The sequence below is a fragment of the Talpa occidentalis genome, unplaced genomic scaffold (assembly GCF_014898055.3).
Source record: "Talpa occidentalis isolate TD23 unplaced genomic scaffold, MPIMG_talOcc4v2.1 talOcc4.11, whole genome shotgun sequence".
Taxonomy (NCBI): domain Eukaryota; kingdom Metazoa; phylum Chordata; class Mammalia; order Eulipotyphla; family Talpidae; genus Talpa; species Talpa occidentalis.
The window spans coordinates 62388863-62410001 of record NW_023601104.1 but is presented as its reverse complement, the minus strand read 5'-3'; the positions used below and the strand labels follow the sequence as shown (position 1 = coordinate 62410001).

Below are 21139 nucleotides of genomic sequence, written 5' to 3'. Positions count from 1 at the left end.
TGTTTAATTTTTTTACTGAAGTAACATGAGGATGTGTTTTTAATGTCGATTTGCTTTTAAGTCAGTTTCCAAGAACCTATCAACATTAACTGAGGACTTAAGTGTTCTCTCGTTAATGAACTAATTCCTATTTGGTTCCAAAAATGTTTTCAAGCAGCTAATAATCAGCAAAAGGTGCATTTTTCCCTTCCAAGATTTGAGTTTGTATGTGTTTCACAAATGGTAGCAAGCTGTTTTGTGAGTTTCTCTAAGAGGCAGAAACTAAGAAATTATAATTACTCCACACCAACCATCTATTCTAGTCAAGGGATGACTCCACTGAATATCTGAACTTGTAGGGGTATAGGTAGTGGTGGTAGTGATGGAAATAAGAGAAATGGAGCAAGAAGTATAGGTACATCTTGGGGAAATTTACATCAACTGAGACTTTCTCTGAGGAACTTTTAAGTCTTTATGTGGGTTAGTAGGTCCCATGATTCCCTGGGTTAATGGAAGCCCCTGTGGATGTGTACTGTTGCCAAGAGACATCTTTGCGAGCATAATTGTATTTGACCTTCAGATCCCGCCATCCAAACTGCACATTTTTCCAAAGGCCCAAAATTCTACTTCATAGTGTTTCTTATCCTGACTCCTCTTCCAGAGGCACAAGTCAAGTAGCCCCAGGAGGCTTTGTTAGGCAACAGGGAGCTGGCGCGTCTCAGGCAGCCAGATGGCCCATAGCTGTTGGCTTTGCACATTGCTGGGCTTCTCGAAGTAGCAGTCTGCATCAGAAACTGAATGAAACAAGTACTGTGTGGAGTTTTGGAAAGAAGTATCAGACTGATTCACAACAAATTTTTTTAGTCATTTATTTAGCAACATGGAAAGAGGGGTGATCTTTTTAGTGAGGTTGGGTGATCGCCATCTCCCAACTCTTTAACCCATCAAATTTCAGACTCTTTTTCATGAAAATAGTAGTAGTAGTAGAAGCAAAGATGTATAAGTGACTGTACCTCATGTGAAGGGAAAGATACACTCATAGGGGAGGGGAAAGGAGATTAGATTTTAATATATGTCGGAAAATTTTAGAAAGGCTCTTTTAAAAAGGACTGGCAACATTGAAAGCAAAAAGTTTGAGCCGAATAAAATATTAAGGACTTTGGTGAGATTGATGTTTGACCTCTAATCACTAAAAGGGCTGATTTTTTTTCATTTTATCGCCTTTGTTCTTACCACCACCACCAATAGTGCTTATCAGAGCAAACTAAGTCTTGATTAGGACCCTTTCAAGTATTTAATTTTCATAAGTAGCCATATGAAGTGTAGGTGCTGTTATCTTTGCTTTGTAGATGAGGAAACCAAGGCATGGAGGTTAAGTACCAAAGTCACACACACAGCTAGTAAGTATCTGAGCCTGGCTTTGATCCCAGGAAGGCCACCTCTACAGTCCACATATCTAAACTTTCCTTAGCTGCCCGAGAGAATGCCATACCGGGCTGTTCACTGAAGCCAGCCTTAAGTGAACTATGGGAGATCCTAATTCTTCCAACTCTGTGTTTTGGTCCATAAAGGGCTCGATAGTCGTGGGACTTGACTATGACTGCCGGGAGAGGATGGTGTACTGGACAGACGTTGCTGGACGGACAATTAGCCGTGCCAGTCTGGAACCAGGAGCAGAGCCCGAGACGATCATTAACTCAGGTCAGCAGTTTCACCCAGAAGATACTTTCAATTGATTATACTATTTCCCAGTTACTTGCCTTTTTTTTAATAGCAAAGTCTCACCTATTTTCATCTAACAAGGAAGATTAAGTTCTATGCAAATCACTTTACTAAGCTAAACAAATCAGCCCTTCTGTAAACAAACATGTTCATTCATAAGGAATGAGGTAAATTCTTACTGTGCGCTCTTTCTCTTGAAGCCCTGTTTCTCAACAGAAAGGACTCACAGATGGGACCCCCTCTGGTAGCGCAGCAGGGTTGAGGCGCAGCCTATGAGGCTGTCTGTAGCCACTGCAGTGCGAGTTCGATCCCCAGCTAGCCAGGGAGCAGCCCACATGGTGCAGCAGACCTCTCCTGGCTTGCCCGCTGCTCCCCTCAGCAGTGTATTTCAGTCAGTCTGCCTATTCTGTTCCCCACTCGGTCTCTGGTGGATCCTCTCACCCCCCACACCTCTGGCCTATGCCCCAGCTCTTGTATGCATAAATATTTAAAAAAACAAACCAAAAAAAAAAAAAAACACAGAAAGGGTTCACAGGAAGTAAGAATTCAGGGAGTGGCCACAGTTTATGCTGCCCGGTCCTACACAATGGATGCCAGGTGCCATCAAGTGGGCAGGCCTGTTACTCTAGAGATAACAAGAAAGGAAATTTTTCTGCCATGTCTAAACTCGGTTCTTCTGACTTTAGAGATTCTCTGGACACTGTTCAAACAATAGATCACCTAATCGATCACATAATAGATTGATTACACTTCACGTTTAACTTCCATACCCTGCAAATGCGCCAATTCTGCCTTTATCTCCAGGTCTCATGAGCCCCGAAGGACTTGTCATTGATCACTTCCGTAGAACGATGTACTGGACGGACAGCGGTCTGGATAAGATCGAGAAGGCCAAGCTAGATGGCTCTGAGCGCAAAGTCCTCTTCCACACCGACCTGGTGAACCCCCGAGCCATCGCTGTGGATCCAATCCGAGGGTCAGTTGGGCTTACCTATTTCTATTACCTGTAGATATTGATCTGAAGCCCTTAGATTTTACATGGGGTGTGGGGAGGTCAGAGAGTGGAAGCTCAATTGCATTAACATTATTTACTGAAGATCTAGGTGTCAGACATTGTTGTGGGCAAAGATAAGGTTCAATGTATTCTTTCACAAAGCCGACATTCTAGTAGGAAGAAGACAGACTGTAAACTAAGAATAAACAATTATTTGCAGTGACCACTGGTTCAGACATGCATGGTGCAGCCTAAGGAGACAGCCAGCCTCCTACGCCACCAAAAAAAAAGGTGAATTCAGATAGAGAACATGGAGGGGCTGGCACTACTTTGGGTCAGGTGATCAGAAAAGGGCCTGTCTGACATCCCAAACTAGGTGAGGTAGACCTTCTTCAGCAATGTGTTAGGAAATCACAGTATTAAAGTCACAATAGGATTCACGTCCATTTAAACAGTTTAAGGAAGCAACACTCAAGACACCTAGCATTCTTTTCTGGCCCCATTTCCACTGTAGCCAAAGTCAAGCGAAAAATGTTTGCTGTTCATGAGTTACTACAGTTAGTTACAAAGTGGGACGTGGTCAGTGTTTCAGTACTTGTTAGAACTGAGAAGGATTTTATCTGAAGCAACTTTTGCCATAGCTAATGGGGCTTCTACCAAATGAAATTCAGAGAATTTCTCAAATCAGTAAAGAAAACTTTTAATTTGTACCAGTCTTTTTTAACTCATATAATTAATGAAAAGCCTCTGATGTGGTTCTGAACTTTGGGTTCTACACACTAAGGAAAATGTATCTTTCTCTATTCCATTTAATTTATTCACAGCAACTTGTACTGGACAGACTGGAATCGAGAAGCTCCTAAAATTGAAACATCATCTTTAGATGGGGAAAACAGAAGAATTTTGGTGAACAAAGACATTGGACTACCAAATGGTTTAACCTTTGACCCTTTTTCCAAAATGCTCTGTTGGGCAGATGCAGGTAACACTAGTGATGGAACATAATTACAGAATGCTTCAGATTTGTGCGTATGAGCCCTCTAACAGATTTTACAACAAAACCAAATCCCATCATTTAGAACTTCTTGCTTAAATATATACCACCACAGTATATCAGCTATGCCTTTATCTGTGAACTTATAAAAGAATGCTTTGTAGTGACTTTTAAAATATATTCCTTGGGTGTTCTGGGAGGGGACAGTGAATACGCAGTAAAATTTGGGAGTCTGTAGTACGTCCAACTCTTTTGTATTACCTGCCCTTCCCCCACATGAACACTTGCCATACTTTTTATATTGAAATATCTTGTAGAACAGATTTTTTTTGGGGCCATTATAACATTTATAAATATTGGTTATTCTAACAGTGAGCAGGCTAGTATGCTGAAGTCCTTTCTTTGAAAGTGATATAGCAGGATTGGCTTCCTTCAGAAATTTGGGTTGTCAAAACCCAGGATTATCTATTTGTGTTGTGTGATTTCATTATTAGCACAACTGAAAAGATGCTATGTAGCCAAGTCATAATCTAAAAGGAACTGTCATGCAGATAGATGTCTAAGCAACAGCTACATTTTAAAAAGTGTTTGCAATTTAAATCAGGGTTCTATTAGAAGTGTGGAACTTGGGGAAATTCTTGGCTTGTTTTACTGTAAAAATCTCAAGACTGCTTCCTTTACACTGAAAAAATGAGCCATGTAACCATTTTACTTTTTATTCCTACCTTGAAAACGACTCTTTAAAAAATTCAGGATTTTAGTTTAAAAGCAACCTTGACTATTATACATTGCTTACAGATACCCTGTTTATGACAATCATCTCTAATGCCCTATTTAAGTAAATGTGACTAAATTGTCAGATTTCTGTATGCTCAATTTTACAATAGAGTAGCATAACAAACTGAAGACTATTAAATAGGAAATTTTAGTTTCTAATTTGACTGTAAATGGGAATAGAATACTGTTTCCTTTAAGAATTCTACCTGCAATTATTTTGGCAGAGCTTTTTACTTTCATAGTATGAAGGGTCTCATTTTTTTCCTGATGTTTTAAAAGGAACCAAAAAGCTGGAGTGTACGCTACCTGACGGAACTGGACGACGTGTCATTCAAAACAACCTTAACTACCCCTTCAATATCGTCAGCTACGCAGATCACTTCTACCACACAGACTGGAGGAGGTGAGCCTAACACACTCTGGACAGGCCTGACAAGGCAGATTGTTCTGGAGGACAAAACCCTTGTTTTACCAAATGTCAGTGACTTAAGTAATTAAGCCCTCTAGGAAGTTTTCACTTCATTATCTCTTTAGTAGAAAACATTCAATACTACTGCTTCTAGAGTCAGTTTTATATTATTCAAAAATTCAGTGGTATTGCTTACATATAGCTTATCAACTATCCAGAAAGAGTACATTGATGTAAATTTCACTTTCATAGAATAAGACTACCCTTAAGTGGTATGACGAAGTATACTACTATGTAGATAAATTTTTTTTTAAACATGACATTGCAGTCTTTGTCTACTATGGAAGAATTGGGGGACATAAAAACAATCTCTAAGGTCTTCTACCATTGGTCTACCAACCCTGGTGGTCTGAGGCCCAGGAGTCAGTATTTTAATGGCTCAAGTGATTCTACTGTGCAGCTAGGGTTTTAGAACCTCTGATGTGGACGAATGAATCTCATTAAGACACATTTCTGGGTCTTATCCTGGAAAAATCTGATTCTGTAGGCCCCACAAATTTGCATTTTTAACAAGATCTGAGGATAACCTGAGGACCACTAACAGTCAAGTTTTCTGAATCTAAATGAGTCAAAACTCACTTGGTTAACTTGAAAAATGTTTTCTAAAAGGTTGGCACAGAATAGTCCTTTGTTGAAACGGACAACATCCAACCTAAAATCCAATGTACTCACTCTTGCTTTCTTTACCAGGGATGGTGTTATATCAATAAATAGAGACAGTGGCCAGTTTATTGATGAGTATCTCCCAGAGCAGCGATCTCATCTCTACGGGATAACTGCAGTCTACCCCTACTGCCCAGCAGGTAAACATGCTGCTCCTCTGGATAAATAGGGTAGATAAGGATTCTCCTTGGCCCAGTTAACAGCCACTGCCACCAGTAAGAACCACTTTAACTTTTCCGAATTAATGGCCAAACCGTGGGGGCAACCAATCTTTACTACCTAAGTCTCCTTAGATTAACTATACACTAAATAATGTGCTATTGCAACTCAGTTAACAAATCCACTTTTTCCCTCCCTCACTTCCCACGGCAGGAAGAAAGTAAATACGGTATGTAAAGGACTTGGAGTTTACAATAAGAATCTGGAGCTTAAAGAACATTTACTGAAAAACAAAGGTGAAGAAAGTGAAAAAGGAATCGGCCATTAGAAGTTCCTGGACATACAGTGCAAAAAGACTAAGTATATTTTGTGAAAAGTTTATACCTCAATCTTTACTACTGTATTTTTAAAAGCAAGTTTAAAAAAAAGTAATAGAACTTAATTCATGCTGAAAGCAACTTTACAAACATTTTATCATATTTAAAAGGTCAAATTCATTCAGTTAAAAACCAGTGTACACCCTAAATCTAATTTTTGCCTTAGATTCTTTCTCACCAAGAAATTAAAGCACATGTGATCAGTACAAAATACAATCGTAAAGATCATAAACCTCAAGAGAAGGCAATGCAGAACTGATGGGAAAGATCCAACTTAGTTTCCCAGCAAAAGTTCTAAGACTTTTTTTTACCTCTACATTTCTATTTATATTGAAAGGTGCTAGAATATTTCAATTTGTATTTTCTGATCCTGTAAGTTCCTTTATAGAATTACCCACAGAAATCACTACATGTATAAATACCAAAGATGTAACAGTTCTCAATTTCTAGATTACACCAATAAAATATTTTAAAGTTTTCCTATGATTTGTACTGTCTATGGCATATACCTGTAACCACAAAGGACTTAACAAATAACAGTCAAAAATAATCCACTTTCCCAACTTTATTAAAGAAAAAGCAATGATGGTAAATCTCTAGAACACAGCCAATTTTCTGGGATTCCTCCCTTGAAAATGTGACATTTGATTTCCAAACATGCCAGAATGTACACAGTTCCCAATGGTACTAAGTAGGTGAGAAGCTGAAATCCTAAAAATGTTCATCTTCCAACTTTCCCCAGTCTGTGGTCTGTCTTTGGATCGGCAATAATTGCCTGAACAGCTACTATGGCTTCATTAATTTTTGTCTGTAGCTCTCTGAGCTCTTCTATATGCAGCAATCGCAGAATTTGAGCAGCTTCATTAAGAACCGCATCTGTTTTATAAGAAACACTGCATTAATTAATAACTTGATACTTAAAGACCATTTCCTCACACAGGTCCCCATCTCTAAAAACTGAATAAAAGTCACTTACCTCCTGTGTCAAAACCAAGGATATGCTTGTCTAAAGCAACAGGTAAGCCCTTTAAAAAAAAATAACAATTCCATTACAAATAAATCTCTCATTTGAAACTGCAAAGCAGTCAGCTATTTTAACCTTGCCTAGCAAGGGAACTGAGATTTTTCTCTTTAAACAAATGGCCTTTTTCATGTACTGGGAATTTAGCTCCATCGCCCATCCAAATCCTTTATATGAGACAAATGAAATAGCTCAAGTATCCATTCTCTGGTTTGCTCTAACACAAAACAGGTATTTTTTTAAGCATGCATGCAAAACTTAAATTCATAAAAATATCAGAAGAAAACCATTAATAATTTAGAATTTATTAAAAAATACATACCTCTTTTGTTTGGTTTGCTTTAGCAACAGCGTCCTGTGTCAGACGCTCCTGGACCAAAATGCGAATTGCCTGAGAAAACCAAAAATGCCCTATTAGCTGTTATCTTTCCTTTTCTGTGATAGAGAATAAGGATGCCCAGTTTAATGAAGTTAGCATTACTTAGTTCATTAACTACACAATTAATAAAATGGCTATTTGTAATAAAAGTTATCACTTTTAATGAAGTAGTAATGCTCACATTTTTTTTGAATAGGTAATGCGTATACATGGTAAATAGGTTCCATCCTACATTTGACCTCAGACATCCCTCTAAAAGACAGTCATTGTTACCATGTTCTTGAATATCCTTACAAGAACTCAAATTACAATCATGCTCAGGCATATGTAGACAGACAGCCTTTGGCACAAAGGACAGCATATCCTATACACAGTCCTTGGTGTTTTCAATATAGCAAAGTGTTTTCAAGTCTCCATCACTAAGGTAATAGCAGATAAGTGGATGCATGTACCTGTACACACCTAAATAGTTAAGAATTTAAATGGTCAACATTTCCTTTTAAATAATGACAGAAACCAAATGCTACATTTGAAGAATATTAAACCAGTCTAACAATAATTGCAAATACAGTAAACAGTCCAGCTGCCAGCTAATGAATGGATTCTCAAACCTAACAAATCTTTGAAGATAGAGCCCATACTGTCATGTACTGTTTAAATGCTTCTTAAAAGTAACACAAAGGGGGCCTCCCCTAGTGGCGCAGTGGTTGAGCGCTGGGCTGCGAAGCTGCCCACAGCCTCTGCAGTGCTGGTTCGATCCCCAGCCACCAGGGAGGGTCCCACATGCAATGAATGGATTCTCAAACCCAACAAACCTTTTAAGATAGAGCCCATACTGTCATGTACTGCTTAAATGCTTCTTAAAGGTAACACAAAGGGGTCCCCCCCAGTGGCGCAGTGGCTGAGCGCTGGGCTGCGAAGCTGCCCACAGCCTCTGCAGTGCTGGCTCGATCCCCAGCCACCAGGGAGGGTCCCACATGTAATGAATGGATTCTCAAACCTATCTTTTTAGAGCCCATACTGTCATGTACTGCTTAAATGCTTCTTAAAGGTAACACAAAGGGGCCCCCCCTCAGTGGCGCAGTGGTTGAGCGCTGGGCTGCGAAGCTGCCCACAGCATCCGCAGCGCTGGTTCGATCCCCAGCCACCAGGGAGGGTCCCACATGGTGAGCAGACCTCCACTGCTCCCCTCAGCAGCGCACCCTGTTGGCCTGCCTGTCCTGTTCCACGCCCTGGCTCTGGTAAATTTTCTCACCCTCCAGCGCGTCTGACTGTACCCAGTGCTCATATAAATAAATAAATCTTTAAAAAAAAAAACCCACAAAGGACCAACATGCAGTTATGATTAGAATTCTACAAAGCTTTTTGGTTACAGCTGATTTATAATTTTTCCACAGGTTTTTAAAGTCTAAGGAAAGCACCCCAAATATGGGATGCATTGTCTGTTTCTCCTCTCAGTTTATGATGAAAGCTGACATGGCCACTGAAGAACTGTTCCAAAGCAATTTACATGATTGCCTCAGTAGGGAACAAGTTTTTAAAAGAACTAAAGTTCACCAAAAACAAATTTTTGTCTCTTGAAATCCATTCTGAGGTGAGGAAATCCAAGTTAACATTTAGATTCAGCATAGAGAAGTCCTTACACTTTGTGAAATTGCCACCTATTCACCACTACTCTTATGAGTAAATTTAATTATTCAACTTACTACAAAGGTAATTTACATGCACAGGTGTAGTAAAAAGCTCTTTAAATTTCATAAACTCAATAATTTCTGAAATAATCTCCAAGTCTGATATCTTAACTCTCCCACCACCCCCATCCCACCACTGTCAATCAATGTGTTAAGTCCTCTGAAATATTAGTATATATTTCCTCAGAATTATGAGACCTCTTTCAGACCACTGGGTTCCCTGAAGTAAACAAATGTGAGTGGCCTACCCAGAATGGGGGACTTTGAAGCCAGAAACAATCATTCTTCAAAGAGATTTTGGGGTATATCTTTTTGACCTAATTCACCATTACTAATTTGGCATTTCCAGACCACAAATCTTTAAAAGGACTGATTAAACACTAGTAAAGTGATACAAAAGAATGGATGAGATCAGAGTGGCTAGATCAAAATCCCGGCTCTTAACATTTTCAAATAATGCCATCTTGAACATTATCTACTCTGAATCTCAATTATTTCATATACACATTGGGGAAAAAAAAAAAAAAAGACTACCTCCTACCTCTGGGATTACTGGGAGGGATGAAAGATCATCTTTGCAAAGTATTTAGTATAGTGGGAGGCACACAGTAAGTATTCTGATATCACTTATCAAAACAGATAAAATTTGCTTTATGTACCACATAGTAATTCAATCATAAATTCAAATATCAAACAGGCTAATTTTTAGAAAACAGGTGTTTAGGAAAAAAAAAATAGACAAAGAGCTTATGTCAAATCAAGAGTATGAAACTGACCTTAAGCATTACCAGGTAATCATCATGACGTTGAATCTGAAGGAGGTTAGCCAAAGCCATCACACCAGCCTTAAAATCTGGATTAGTTACTATAAAAGATTAAAAATAGAAACTTACAGCTACAAAAACATGATTATATATATATACACAAAAATATTTAGATTTCTAGTAACAATAGATCTCTTAATATTTAAAACTCTGAACAAGGCCTGTGGACCGACCATCAATCTACGTCTTGCAGCAGGGGAGGAGTGAGTGATGAGAGCAGGGGACAGACGCACTCAGGGGAGCCGGGTGGTGGTAAGAGGGTGAATTATTGGTGGGAGGGCCACACTTACGGGGAACAATAACTATAGACAAATGACCCACGACGTAAGAAAAAAAAATTAAACTGAACAAAAGTAGCGTAGGTAATAGTCAATTAGGTAAAGTGATGAAATAAATGGTTTCATTAATCAGCCACACCGAACAATCCAATGAAAGACCATATTAACTCACACTAGGTTTTCCTTTAACATTTTGCAAAGCCCATTTATGTAGCACTTTTAATTAACATTTCTTCCCAGAGCTATTAAAACATAGAACCTGTCAATGAACAGTTTTCCCAAAACCTTTCCTCTAAGCAGTAGTTTTGCAGTGTCCAAGCAGCTTATTAATTCATAAGGACAACTCACAAATTATAGGTCACAATCAGTGAGTGAAAGACTATTTAACATATTATTACAACCTAAGTAATTAGTCTTCATACTTTCAGAAGAATTACTTTCTGAAAGACATCTGGGAATTAAAATAATGAAAAAATTTTACCACTGTCTCAGTGTAATCAGTGTAAAAATATTTTAAGCTCACAAGAAGGCAAACAATTACCACCATGATTAAATACAAATCAAAACCCTAAATAGCTATAAGCAGATCAAAGAACAGCATTTTAACATTCAGCTACGCAACTATAAGACGAAGGAGAAAGTATGTTGTAACTGGCAGTCCACATGAAACATTCTTGAATTACTAAAATTAAGTAAACCCAGACTTGTTTTTTAGAATGTAAAAAAGCATTTAGGGAAAAAATGTGTTGATCAATTTTATGCATTAAATACATACCATCCAAATTGATCAATGGCTCTGCATTTTTAGCTGCGTTATCAGCATTTTTTGTATTATCAGGTGATGAGTCCTTGTATTTTTCAGCTGTAGAAATAGGTAAAAATACAATTTGTAGAACTTTAAACAAACGCTGTTTATTTACTGACTTTGAGCCAAACTGTATTATAAGCATAAGACAACTCATCCAATTAAAATTACTTCCTGGGCCTCCCCTGGCGGTGCAGGGGTTGAGCGCTGGGCTGCAAAGCTGCCCGCAGCCTCTGCAGCACCGGTTTGATTCCCAGGCGCTGGCAAGGGTCCCATATGGCGCGCAGACCTCTCCTGCTGCCCACTGCTCCCCTTAGCAGTGAATTTCGTCACTCTGCCTGTTCTGCTCTCCGCTCTGGCTCTGGTGAATTCTCTCACCCTCCCGAGATTCTGACTGTACCCAGTGCTTGTATAAATAAATAAATCTTTAAAAAAATAAATAATATTATTTCCTGGTGGTGCAAGGGGTTAGGATGCAACCTGTGAGGCTGTTCGCAGCCACTGCAGCACGAGTTCAATCCCCGGCCAAAGAGATACCCACATGGCACAGCAGAACTCTCCTGTCTCGCCCACTGCTCCCCTCGGCAGTGAATTTCGGTCAGTCTGTCTGTTCTGTTCCCCACTCTGTTTCTGGTGAATCCTCTCACCCCCCACACCTCTGGCCTGTACCCCAGTTCTTGTATGCATAAATAAATAAATCTTAAAAAAAATTATTTCTTGCTATGAAAAACAGAAGACTATGTGATTATAGCTTGATTAAGCTAAAACAATTACTGGAATACCTGATACAAATATTTTTCATTAACATTTCTGAAGTAATATATTTCAGATACTCTTTAAAGTGTAGGAGAAAAAGTCTGCTTTTACTGCTTGGGGCAAAAGAACAGAAGAAGGGCAAGTATAAGTTATATGAAATTAAATACAAACTCACTAAAAAGTAAGTTTCTGTCCGCCACATCTTTTCAATAGAACCTAAAATCTTCTTTTTTAAGAGACAAATCAGTAATTTAGAGCTTTTATGATTTCTGCCATAAGGTTTCTGAAACTTAAGCCTGAAGTACCAGCAAAAAATAGCTGGGGCCTCCCCTGGTGGCGCAGCGGTTGAGCGCTGGGCTGCGAGGCTGCCCACAGCCTCTGCAGCGCCGGTTCGTTCCCCGGCGGGCCACTGGCGAGAGTTCCACAAAAAAAAAAAAAAAAAAAAAAAAAAAAAAAAGGGGCTGACTGCTGCTCCGTATTAGTATATATAAGTATTCATGTACTGCATTTGCCAAACATTCATTAAAGTTGATAAGCACATCTACTGTCTACAGGAAACTGTGTCAGGTACTATTGCAGGCAGAATTATGACTGGACTCCCTCCCACAAGAGATGATCATGTCCCAATTCCTGGAATCTATGAATATGTCACCTTACATAGCAAAGGGTAGATGTAATTAAATAGGGACCCTGAAATAGGAGCATTATCCTGGATTTCCTAGGTGGGCCGAAAGCACAGCACACTTATTCAAGGGAGGAAGATGAGACAGAGAAGAGGATGTGAGAATGGAAATAGTCACAAAGTGACTGAAGATGCTATGTGCCTGGCTTTCAAGATAAAGGGGCCAAAGAGAATGCAGGAAACTTCTAGAAGGTTTGAAAGACAAAGAAATGGATTTTCCTCAAGAATCCCTAAAGGAACCAGTCCTGCTGATTACTTGACTTTTCTAAGACAGATGCTGGACTTCTGACCTCAAAACTGTAAGATAATTGTTTAAAGTCACTAAGTTTGTGGTATTTTATCACAGGAAATTGAGAGATATCATATAGAAAACAGAAGTTGAGGGTCAGCTTACAAATAACTGGGGAAAATAAGATATAAGCACAATGGAAAATGGCAAATAAAAGACATAGTTATAAGCTATGTAAGTTCAAAAGGAAGTGTGACTGCTGTTAGGTGACATCTATGCTGGATCTTACAAGGATGGACAAGGTTCAGATGTGTAGCGACAGAGTGAAACAGCATATTAGCCAGAGGAAAAGTGTAAGCAAAGAAAAAAAAGTGTACAGGAAGGGAAAAAAAGAGATGCAAACAGAAGAATTACTCTAGTTTGGCAAGGATGTTAAATATGTGAGTATTGGTGACAATCAGAGTAAGGGCCCCTGGAATTTTTTGGCAAAAATGAGACAGCAATGACGATAGTGCATAATAGGAGGTGTTCTTTGGAAACAGAGCAGCGTAAAGTTAGCCTGAAGGGTCATGTGGATGATAACAGAGGGTGATAGTAATAAAAGACTAGTTTGAAAGACAGTTCAAGAATTTCAGCAGAAAGTGATAAGAGTCTGAATTACAGCAACAGACATGGGAGTGGATGAGAAAAGACGCAACAGACATGGGAAAAGAAGGGTGGGGACAGAATGGGAGGAAAAGGGAAAAGCAAAGGACAGCAAAAAGGCTTCAAAAGCAAATGATAAAGAGAGCTGAAACTCATAGTCCATAGAAGAGATGAACTGAAAGCACAGAGGATGGAGGTAAAATTGGATACTGCATTTAGATGTTAACAGGCCTTTCAAAATGAAATGGTATGAGAGAAAACACAAGCATATAGCAATTTTTTTTTTGGTACTCTTAAGTATCAATACAGCAATATACAAGTATCAACAGTAAAACAACACAGACTTGTTTCAGTCTCTTGTGAAGTAAACTGCTGCAACCAAAACCCTGAAATCCTATCTCATCAATTCTGGAGCACTACTGACAACTTAAGTTGAAAGACTAAAGTACAGACTGAAAAATGGGAAATTTGCCAAAGTAGTATTACTTTGTGAGAAGACATTCAATCAGTCTTTTTTAAAAGACCCACTTCCAAATTTCAAAAAAAACAAAACAAAACAAAAAAACCCTAAATAAAAGATACTGCCTTTAACTTCTTATAATAGAGAGTCTTGTTTTAGAAAAATTCTTTCCTAGACAATTTAGAAGTCGTGAAGTATAACAGAAGCTGGATACAGGTTACAAAGAAAAAGTATTATTTTAAATAGATGCTGAAAAGGAAGCTGTGGACATATAAAATTAAAATGAGCCCAAAATAGAATATTAGCAAAGAAGTACAAACTGGTAAGGTCCCGACATTTTTAATACTCTTTTCCTGCCGTCCCTCTTCTCCCTCTCTTTAAAACACACATTTTCCACAAAACATACCATTATCTCCATATTCAAGTCTAACTGCTAAACCAAGAAGCCAGTCAATTGCTTCTTGTCGATCTTGAATCTTGAAAGGACAGTTAACATCTCTGAGATACTGTGAGGGAAAAAAAAAAAAAATCCAGTTTCATTATTGCCATAAAGTCAGAAGAAAAAAATGGTAGAGTTGAAAGAGACCTTAGTTTGGAGCGCTAAGAATTCCTTGTAACATTTATATCATTAAACTTTTGAGATATTATTATACAACCCAAATGAAGGAAACATAACCACCTTTAAAAAAAAGTATCTCCATCATGCTTTCAGAAATTTTACCAGATCCCAGGAAGGGGATCACTGATCTAGAACAACTTCCTTGTTTATAATCTTATTTATTAAATAAGAAAATCTAAAACTTTCTGAATCTATATTTTCTGACTTCAGGTCTCAATACTCAGAGCAATTAAATAGAAAGGACTTCAAAAATTAAATTTCAACAATGTTAATATTCAAACTCCTGGAACTCACTTGTAAAAATCCTTCTGGGGTAATAAATGAATCAACTTTTTTTAGATATAACTCATTTTGTGGGCCTCTCTTGTGGCACAAGGTGTTGAGTTGCAGCACTATGAAGCTATCAATAGCCACGGCAGCAGGAGTTTGATCCCTGACCAGGGAGCTAACCCATATGGCACAGCAGACCTCTCCTGACTCGCCCGCTGCTCCCTTCAGCAGTGTATTTCAGTCAATCTGCCTGTTCTGTTCCCAACTCTGTCTCTGGTGAATACTCTCAGCCCCTGTCCCTGGTGAATACTCTCAGCCCCTGCACGTCTGGCCTGTACCCCAGTTCTTGTATGCATAAATAAATAAATCTTTAAAAAAACAACTTATTTTTAAAAATTTTATCTCCCTGCTTCAAAACAGAACGCCTCCTTCACAAGACTGATCATACCATCAAAATACAAAAACTGTCAGTAATAAAGACATTCAAAAGATGTTTCATGCTCTAAAAGTAATTCCAAGTAAAGTTCCAAATAATGGCTTAAACAATGATATCATAATTCCAAAGAGACCCCAATTTGAGGATGTAATATTTGGATATATAAGCTCCAATATATTTATCTTTAAGTTACCCTACTTTACTGTCACTTTTGGTGTTTTTTTTTTCTCTTATCAGAAACATGATTAGTCTTCAAATAGCCTTCTATATGTGCAACTTTGTGTTATCTTGTACACATTATGGACTATAAGAAAGATATCACATAAATACAAAACCCTAATAACATTATTTCAATGTCTTAAGAAACTTTGAAAAAACACTTTTTAAGAGCAAAGGAAAAGGAAAATAATTCAGTACTACAGTAACAGCAGTAGGGGCATTGTAAGTAAAAGCGAATAGTACTTGCTATGGGCCAGGCACCTCTCACGCATGTAAGAAGGTATGTCACTAATTAACGACACATACTACCCCTATGTGATTGGTACCACTGTTACTCCCATTTGATAAGAACATCAAGAAACGGTAAATAAACTTGCCCATGATTCCTAGTTAATGAAACCTCTACAGAAAAAGCTAGTTACCTTATCACTCTGTTCTAACAAATGAAAATTAGTCACTTTTCATATTTTCAAGAAAAACTTTACTCATGTAATATAGCCAATGAAAGTGTCCAATATAATATTTTAAAACGATTTTAAGTGGAAAATAATTCTTTCTGCAAAAATATTACTAAGGTTTAAGTCAATGTGAAAATTATTCTACCCACAAAAATAAGCTCCACACTTTTTTTTAGTATTATTTATGTTGTACACAACACTGGTCATCTGTGTCATGTTAAATGTAAGTATAAACAATAACCCTAGTTGTCAGGCATGTCAATAATGCCTTAACAATAGTGTAAGTGTATTATTGCTACATTTTAGTTGATACAGAAATTCTGACTCTGGTCATTTTTTCCATTTATAGAATATTATTCCTTTAAAAACCTCACAGGGTTTGTGAACAGAATCATTTCCATTCAATCTAAAACCTTGATAAGAATATAATATACATTACAGGATAATAACATTTGCTCTTAAAAGCAGCATGGACAGGAAAAATGAAGTCCCTGAAATGCAGCTTTTCTAATACTGTTCATCTTTTTATTTATTAAAAGGACAAAGTAATTTTAAGGTTGTCTGTCTTCATGCAATTTTAGAAGAGTTCTTTATTCTCTTATTTTAATTTCTAATTCATTACCTTTTCAAAAAACTTGGGCCAGTCACTGCTGTGGATGTTTCTTAAATTACCTCTGTCTTCAATCTTGTAGTGTCTGATTTTCTGGTCTTCAAGCCAAACAATAAAGTTTCTAAATTCTGTTTCATCTGCAACAAAAATAACATGTGAGTCACTTGAAGCACTAGATAAAACACTCTCTTCCCCACAAATACAGTCTTGTGGAATTTTTTTTTTAAAGATTTATTTATTTATACAAGAACCGGGGTACAGGCCAGATGCGTGGGCCGGTGAGAGGATTCACTAGAGACAGAGAGGGGAACAGAACAGGCAGACTGTTGAAATACACTACTGAGGGGAGCAGCAGGTGAGACAGGAGAGGTCTGCCGCGCCATGTGAGATTCTCGCCATCAGGCCGGGATCAAACCCGCGCTGCAGAGGCTGTGGACAGCTTCACAGTGCAGCGCTCAAATGCCTGCGCCACCAGGGAGGCCCTTATGGAATTTTTTAAAACTCAAAAACAGTAAGTTAATTTAATAACTCAAAGTAGGAGGTGAAAGTGCAAAGTCTGGGTTACAGATTTAAAATGTTTAGTTTTCTGGCATGAATTTAAATTCTAGCTCCATTCATGTAAACTTGGGCTAATCACCTGAATTTTCTATGACTCAGATTTTTGAGCTACACAATGGGAATGGGGGGCACCCTTGGAGGCATAAGGGGTTAAGTCTCTTCACTATGAAGATATCTGCAGCATGAGTTCACTCTCCTGGCCAGGAAGATGACCCACATAGTGCAGCAGACCTCTTCTGTCTTACATGCTGCTCCCCTCAGCGGTTTATTTCAGTACATCTACCTGTTCCTGGTCCCCACTCTGTCTCTGCTGAAGCCTCTCACTCCCTGCACCTCTGGCCTGTACCCCAGCTCTTGGATGCATAAATAAATCTTTATTTAAATAATATTGTTATGAAAATTAAATGATTTGAGAATTGATTAAATATTCAATAAAACATCTGGCACCAAGTGTTAGTTGTTACTATTCCGATTTCTTGGGGGAAGGGGGTTGGGTCGGTTTAAATTTATAGCTAAGTAATAATGAAGTACATGAAGTTAAACACTGAAAGATTCTGACGACTATTATCATTTATTGTTATAGTGCATACCAGAGAAAGTACACATGTCGTTTCATTTAATATTCCCACACCCTGTAGAGGTAGATAAACCTCTATTTCACGAATGAGAAAACTGGGGCTCAAAGATTCAAATCCAGGTCTAAGATCTACTGCCGCTGACCCTTTTTTAATAAAAGACAAAACAAGAAAAACAAAAGTCTATGAAGTGATATGCTTCTACAGGATATCAAGAAAATCCTATTAACTTGCTTAGGTATCCTTTTCAATTTGAAATTCAAGTTTCCATTATGAAGTCTTAAGAATCAACACATGGTGTGTTAGCATCAGAGGCTGTCCTTGATCACTTTCAAACTTACTCCTCTACCACAGGTTAAGGAAAATGAGCTGTGGGCTGTAGTTGAGTAAGAGTGGGTGCCAATGTTAACGCTTTAAAAAACTCGAATGCTGCCAAATCCTAAATATCTCTGTATTTACCATTCAATTGCCCCGCTCACCTGTTACCACTGTTTTGCAAGACCCACACAACGAAATTAGCCTGACTTAGCGCTTATCCCAACACTGCCCCGCCAGGACTTCATTATGGATTGTCTGGATCTCAAACTGCTGGATGGGCTCCGACAGCTCCCCACCCCCCACCCCACCCCCCCTTCCTGGCAGGCAATGAACTAGTCTTCAAGTTACTCCGCACCCTCCTCGGATCCCAACACTCTGCTCCACCGCAGGTGCTAAAGGTGCTCCATTGCCCGGAAAGTGGGGAGCCGAAAAGCAACTGCGCGCTGAGGGGGTAGGTGGGGGGTGGTATTTGGAGTTTAGCAAGTGCAGAAAGTGGCGAGGCCGAGGGAGGAGTGAGCGAGGGGGAGAGGAGGGCTCGGCGGAGAGCAGAGCTACGAGAAACCCGGAGGAGCCGGACCCCGGAGCCCCGGGGGGCGACAAGGCCGCGGAGGGTCCGGGTAGGGCGCCCGTGACCCGGCGCTGAGGAAGCCGCCGCCGGCGGGGTGAGGGATGCGCCGCCAGGCCGGGCCGCCGCCGCCTCACCTTTGCAGTTGAAGCCGGCAGGGTTGTGGTAGTCGAGGGCTGTCAGCTTACGTCGAAACATGGTCCCCGCTTCTCGCTCTGGTCCCCCGGGCTTCGGCCGGGAGAGGAGAGGCGAGCAGCAGCGGGCGGCTCAGGCACCGGCAACGCGGCGAGAGGGCGGGCAGACGCCGCGACGCTCGGAAATGACGGCGGCTTTCGCCAATCGTGGCTTAGGAACGGCGGATGCCGGCGAATGCCCACCAATCGGACACCGCCAAGGAGGCGGGGCCACGTCGCGGCACGTCGACGCTCAAATAAACTTTATTGTCCGCTTTCTTGTTGTACAATAGACAGAAAGCAATTGAGAGAAGCCCGTTTTCTGCTGTCCCAGTCAGTTTTAATTTTAATTCACTTCTTGATATATCATTTCGTGATATTTAGGAGAATGAATTTAGGAATTCTATTGGACATAAGCTCTCATTGGCTCATAGAATTACTTTTTAGTGTTTTCGCCATTTATTCATTCATTTGTTTATTGTGTGCTTCCTACATAATAGGTGCTGGTCTTTAAAACACTGCTAATTCAAGGACTTTTAGCAAAACCCCTTTCAAACTAGTTGGAAGTGATCGATAGGCAAATATACAAATGCAAGACCCATGTGGTAGTTCCACTGATCACCAGTTAGGAGTCTCTGAAGCCAGAAACTGGCTTCATTCTTAGTCACCGCCAACAGTGGGCCACTGACTCCTACTATGTTTCTCATGTCTCAAATCCCAAATCCCTCACCTCCTCCAATCCCACTAATGCTACCTCAAATCAGGGCCTCATCATTTTCGCTTATTCTCATGATCTGTTTTCTTGGTGCCGGTCTAGCTTTCTCTGATCCATTTCTCTACACAGCAATGCTAGTGATTTTCTAAAACAAAACTTGTCCATAACTTTTTAGTATTTAGTATATTTTAGTAGTTTTCTGTTGCCTTTTAGAAATAATAAAACGTCTTAAGACCTTCCCTGGCCCAGTTTATGTGTTTTCAGACATGGGAGAGACAACAGTGAACAAGACAGACCAGGTCCCTACTTTCATGGAGTTTAAAAGGCTAATGGGGAAAAACAATAGTACTATGAACTAGGATTGAAGATGTTGAAGAGTTCACCATCCAGTCAAAAAGGTGACTTATTCTAAGTGCAGAGGATGCACAAAGTCAAGGGGTGAGAAGCAGCATGTCCCAGAGAGGCCAAAAGGTCAGAGAGAATGACATTTGAGACTATAGACAGAAGCACAGGCTTGATCATGAAAGGCTTTTCTTGCTATGATATGGGGAACTACTGATATTCTTGGGAGTAAGGACTGTTCATGTTTTATTTCAACAGATTATAACTATACACTTTAGCATTTGTGGGGCATAGAATTGAATAAAATATTTTCCAGAAGTTTAAGTATCCTAGCAACAATAGATATGTAAATAAATAGTTATAATCAACAAAATACTTATAAAATATAAATACTTAAAATGATAAATTCTGAGATGTATAAAGCATGCTTTCAGGTCAGAGTACAGCTTTAGGGAGGCACTGGGAGACAATCTGTATTTTCCAATTAAGATACTTACAGAGTAAATTAAGAAAACCAGCTTCAAGTGTGTCTTGTTGCAAACAAAATTGACCAAAGCTGCAGCCATAATCACACACTCATATAATTAATGAAACACTAACCCCCAAGAGTATACTATAAAACCATCAAGGAAGGAAAAATATTAAAGGAATCCTTATGTGCAATTGCAGATAATACATTTCTTTAAAAGGGGGGGGGGAAGTGGTTCTTAAAATTTGTTTTGTAGAATTGACCCTTTAAAGCAAAAAAACAAAACAAATGAAGTTGCTTGCTCCTAACTTCTATTTTAGGGCCCTAAACTATCTCTGGTCATCAGCCCCGACGATTCTCATCTGTGGGGAAATAATTAGAACTCAAATAAGCAGACTACGGAATGGACCCATCACACATGAGCAGGGGAGAAAACTAATTTTGAAAAGAAGTTTGTAGGGGCCTCCCTGGTGGTGCAAAGGGTTAAGCATCACACTATGAAGCAATCCACAGTCTCTGTAGTACAAGTTTGATTGCAGGTCTGGCCAGGGAGCATGCCACATGGCGCAGCAGACCTCTCCTAGCTCTCCTGCTGCTCCCCTCAGCAGTGTATTTCAGTCAGTATGCCAGTTTTGCTTCCCACTCTGGCTCTGGTGAATCCTCTCACTCCCCACATCTCTGGCCTGTACCCCAGCTCTTGTATGCATAAATAAATCTTTAAAAAAAATAGAAGTTTGTAGTTGGTCACAACTCTTTTCTATTTAAAACCCTTAGTCTTCCCCTCGGATTTGAATGAGTTCTTTAGCCTATCTCAAATGAAGTGATAACAGGAAAATGAATCTTATTCGATAATTCCACTTGTGAAGAACAAGTCCTTTATGCATTTCACAAAGGGGAAACCAATTTTA

General features: G+C 39.3%; 2 protein-coding genes across 3 annotated transcripts in view; one reads left to right on the top strand and one right to left on the bottom strand.

Moving 5' to 3' along the window:
* Positions 1-7677, top strand: part of NID2 (nidogen 2) — a 62483-nt gene extending 54806 nt beyond the window's left edge. For both annotated transcript variants that reach the window (XM_037503339.2, XM_037503338.2), the window contains exons 16-21: positions 1551-1680; positions 2506-2677; positions 3520-3677; positions 4746-4869; positions 5626-5738; positions 5971-7677. In XM_037503339.2, coding sequence (XP_037359236.1) covers positions 1551-1680; positions 2506-2677; positions 3520-3677; positions 4746-4869; positions 5626-5738; positions 5971-5981 — 708 coding nt within the window. In that variant the 3' untranslated portion in view covers positions 5982-7677. The remainder of the gene's footprint in view (positions 1-1550; positions 1681-2505; positions 2678-3519; positions 3678-4745; positions 4870-5625; positions 5739-5970) is intronic.
* On the bottom strand, positions 6688-18891 carry RTRAF (RNA transcription, translation and transport factor). The gene is made up of 8 exons (XM_037503337.1): positions 18670-18891; positions 16529-16653; positions 14311-14410; positions 11103-11189; positions 10002-10090; positions 7478-7546; positions 7111-7159; positions 6688-7010 (listed from the first exon to the last, which is right to left on the bottom strand). Exons 1-8 carry the CDS (start codon positions 18728-18730, stop codon positions 6856-6858), a joined length of 735 nt encoding a protein of 244 aa, XP_037359234.1. The 5' UTR covers positions 18731-18891; the 3' UTR covers positions 6688-6855.
* Between the last annotated feature and the right edge of the window lie 2248 nt (positions 18892-21139).

Bases quoted from the DNA above. Each gene is read 5' to 3' on its own strand.
- RTRAF (XM_037503337.1), bottom strand. From the start codon at position 18,730: ATGTTTCGACGTAAGCTGACAGCCCTCGACTACCACAACCCTGCCGGC. The intron at 11,190-14,310 runs GTATGTTTTGTG...CTATTTCTACAG, and splicing joins ACTTGAATATGGAGATAATG to CTGAAAAATACAAGGACTCA. The intron at 7,547-10,001 runs GTCAGTTTCATA...TGGTTTTCTCAG, and splicing joins ATTACCTGGTAATGCTTAAG to GCAATTCGCATTTTGGTCCA.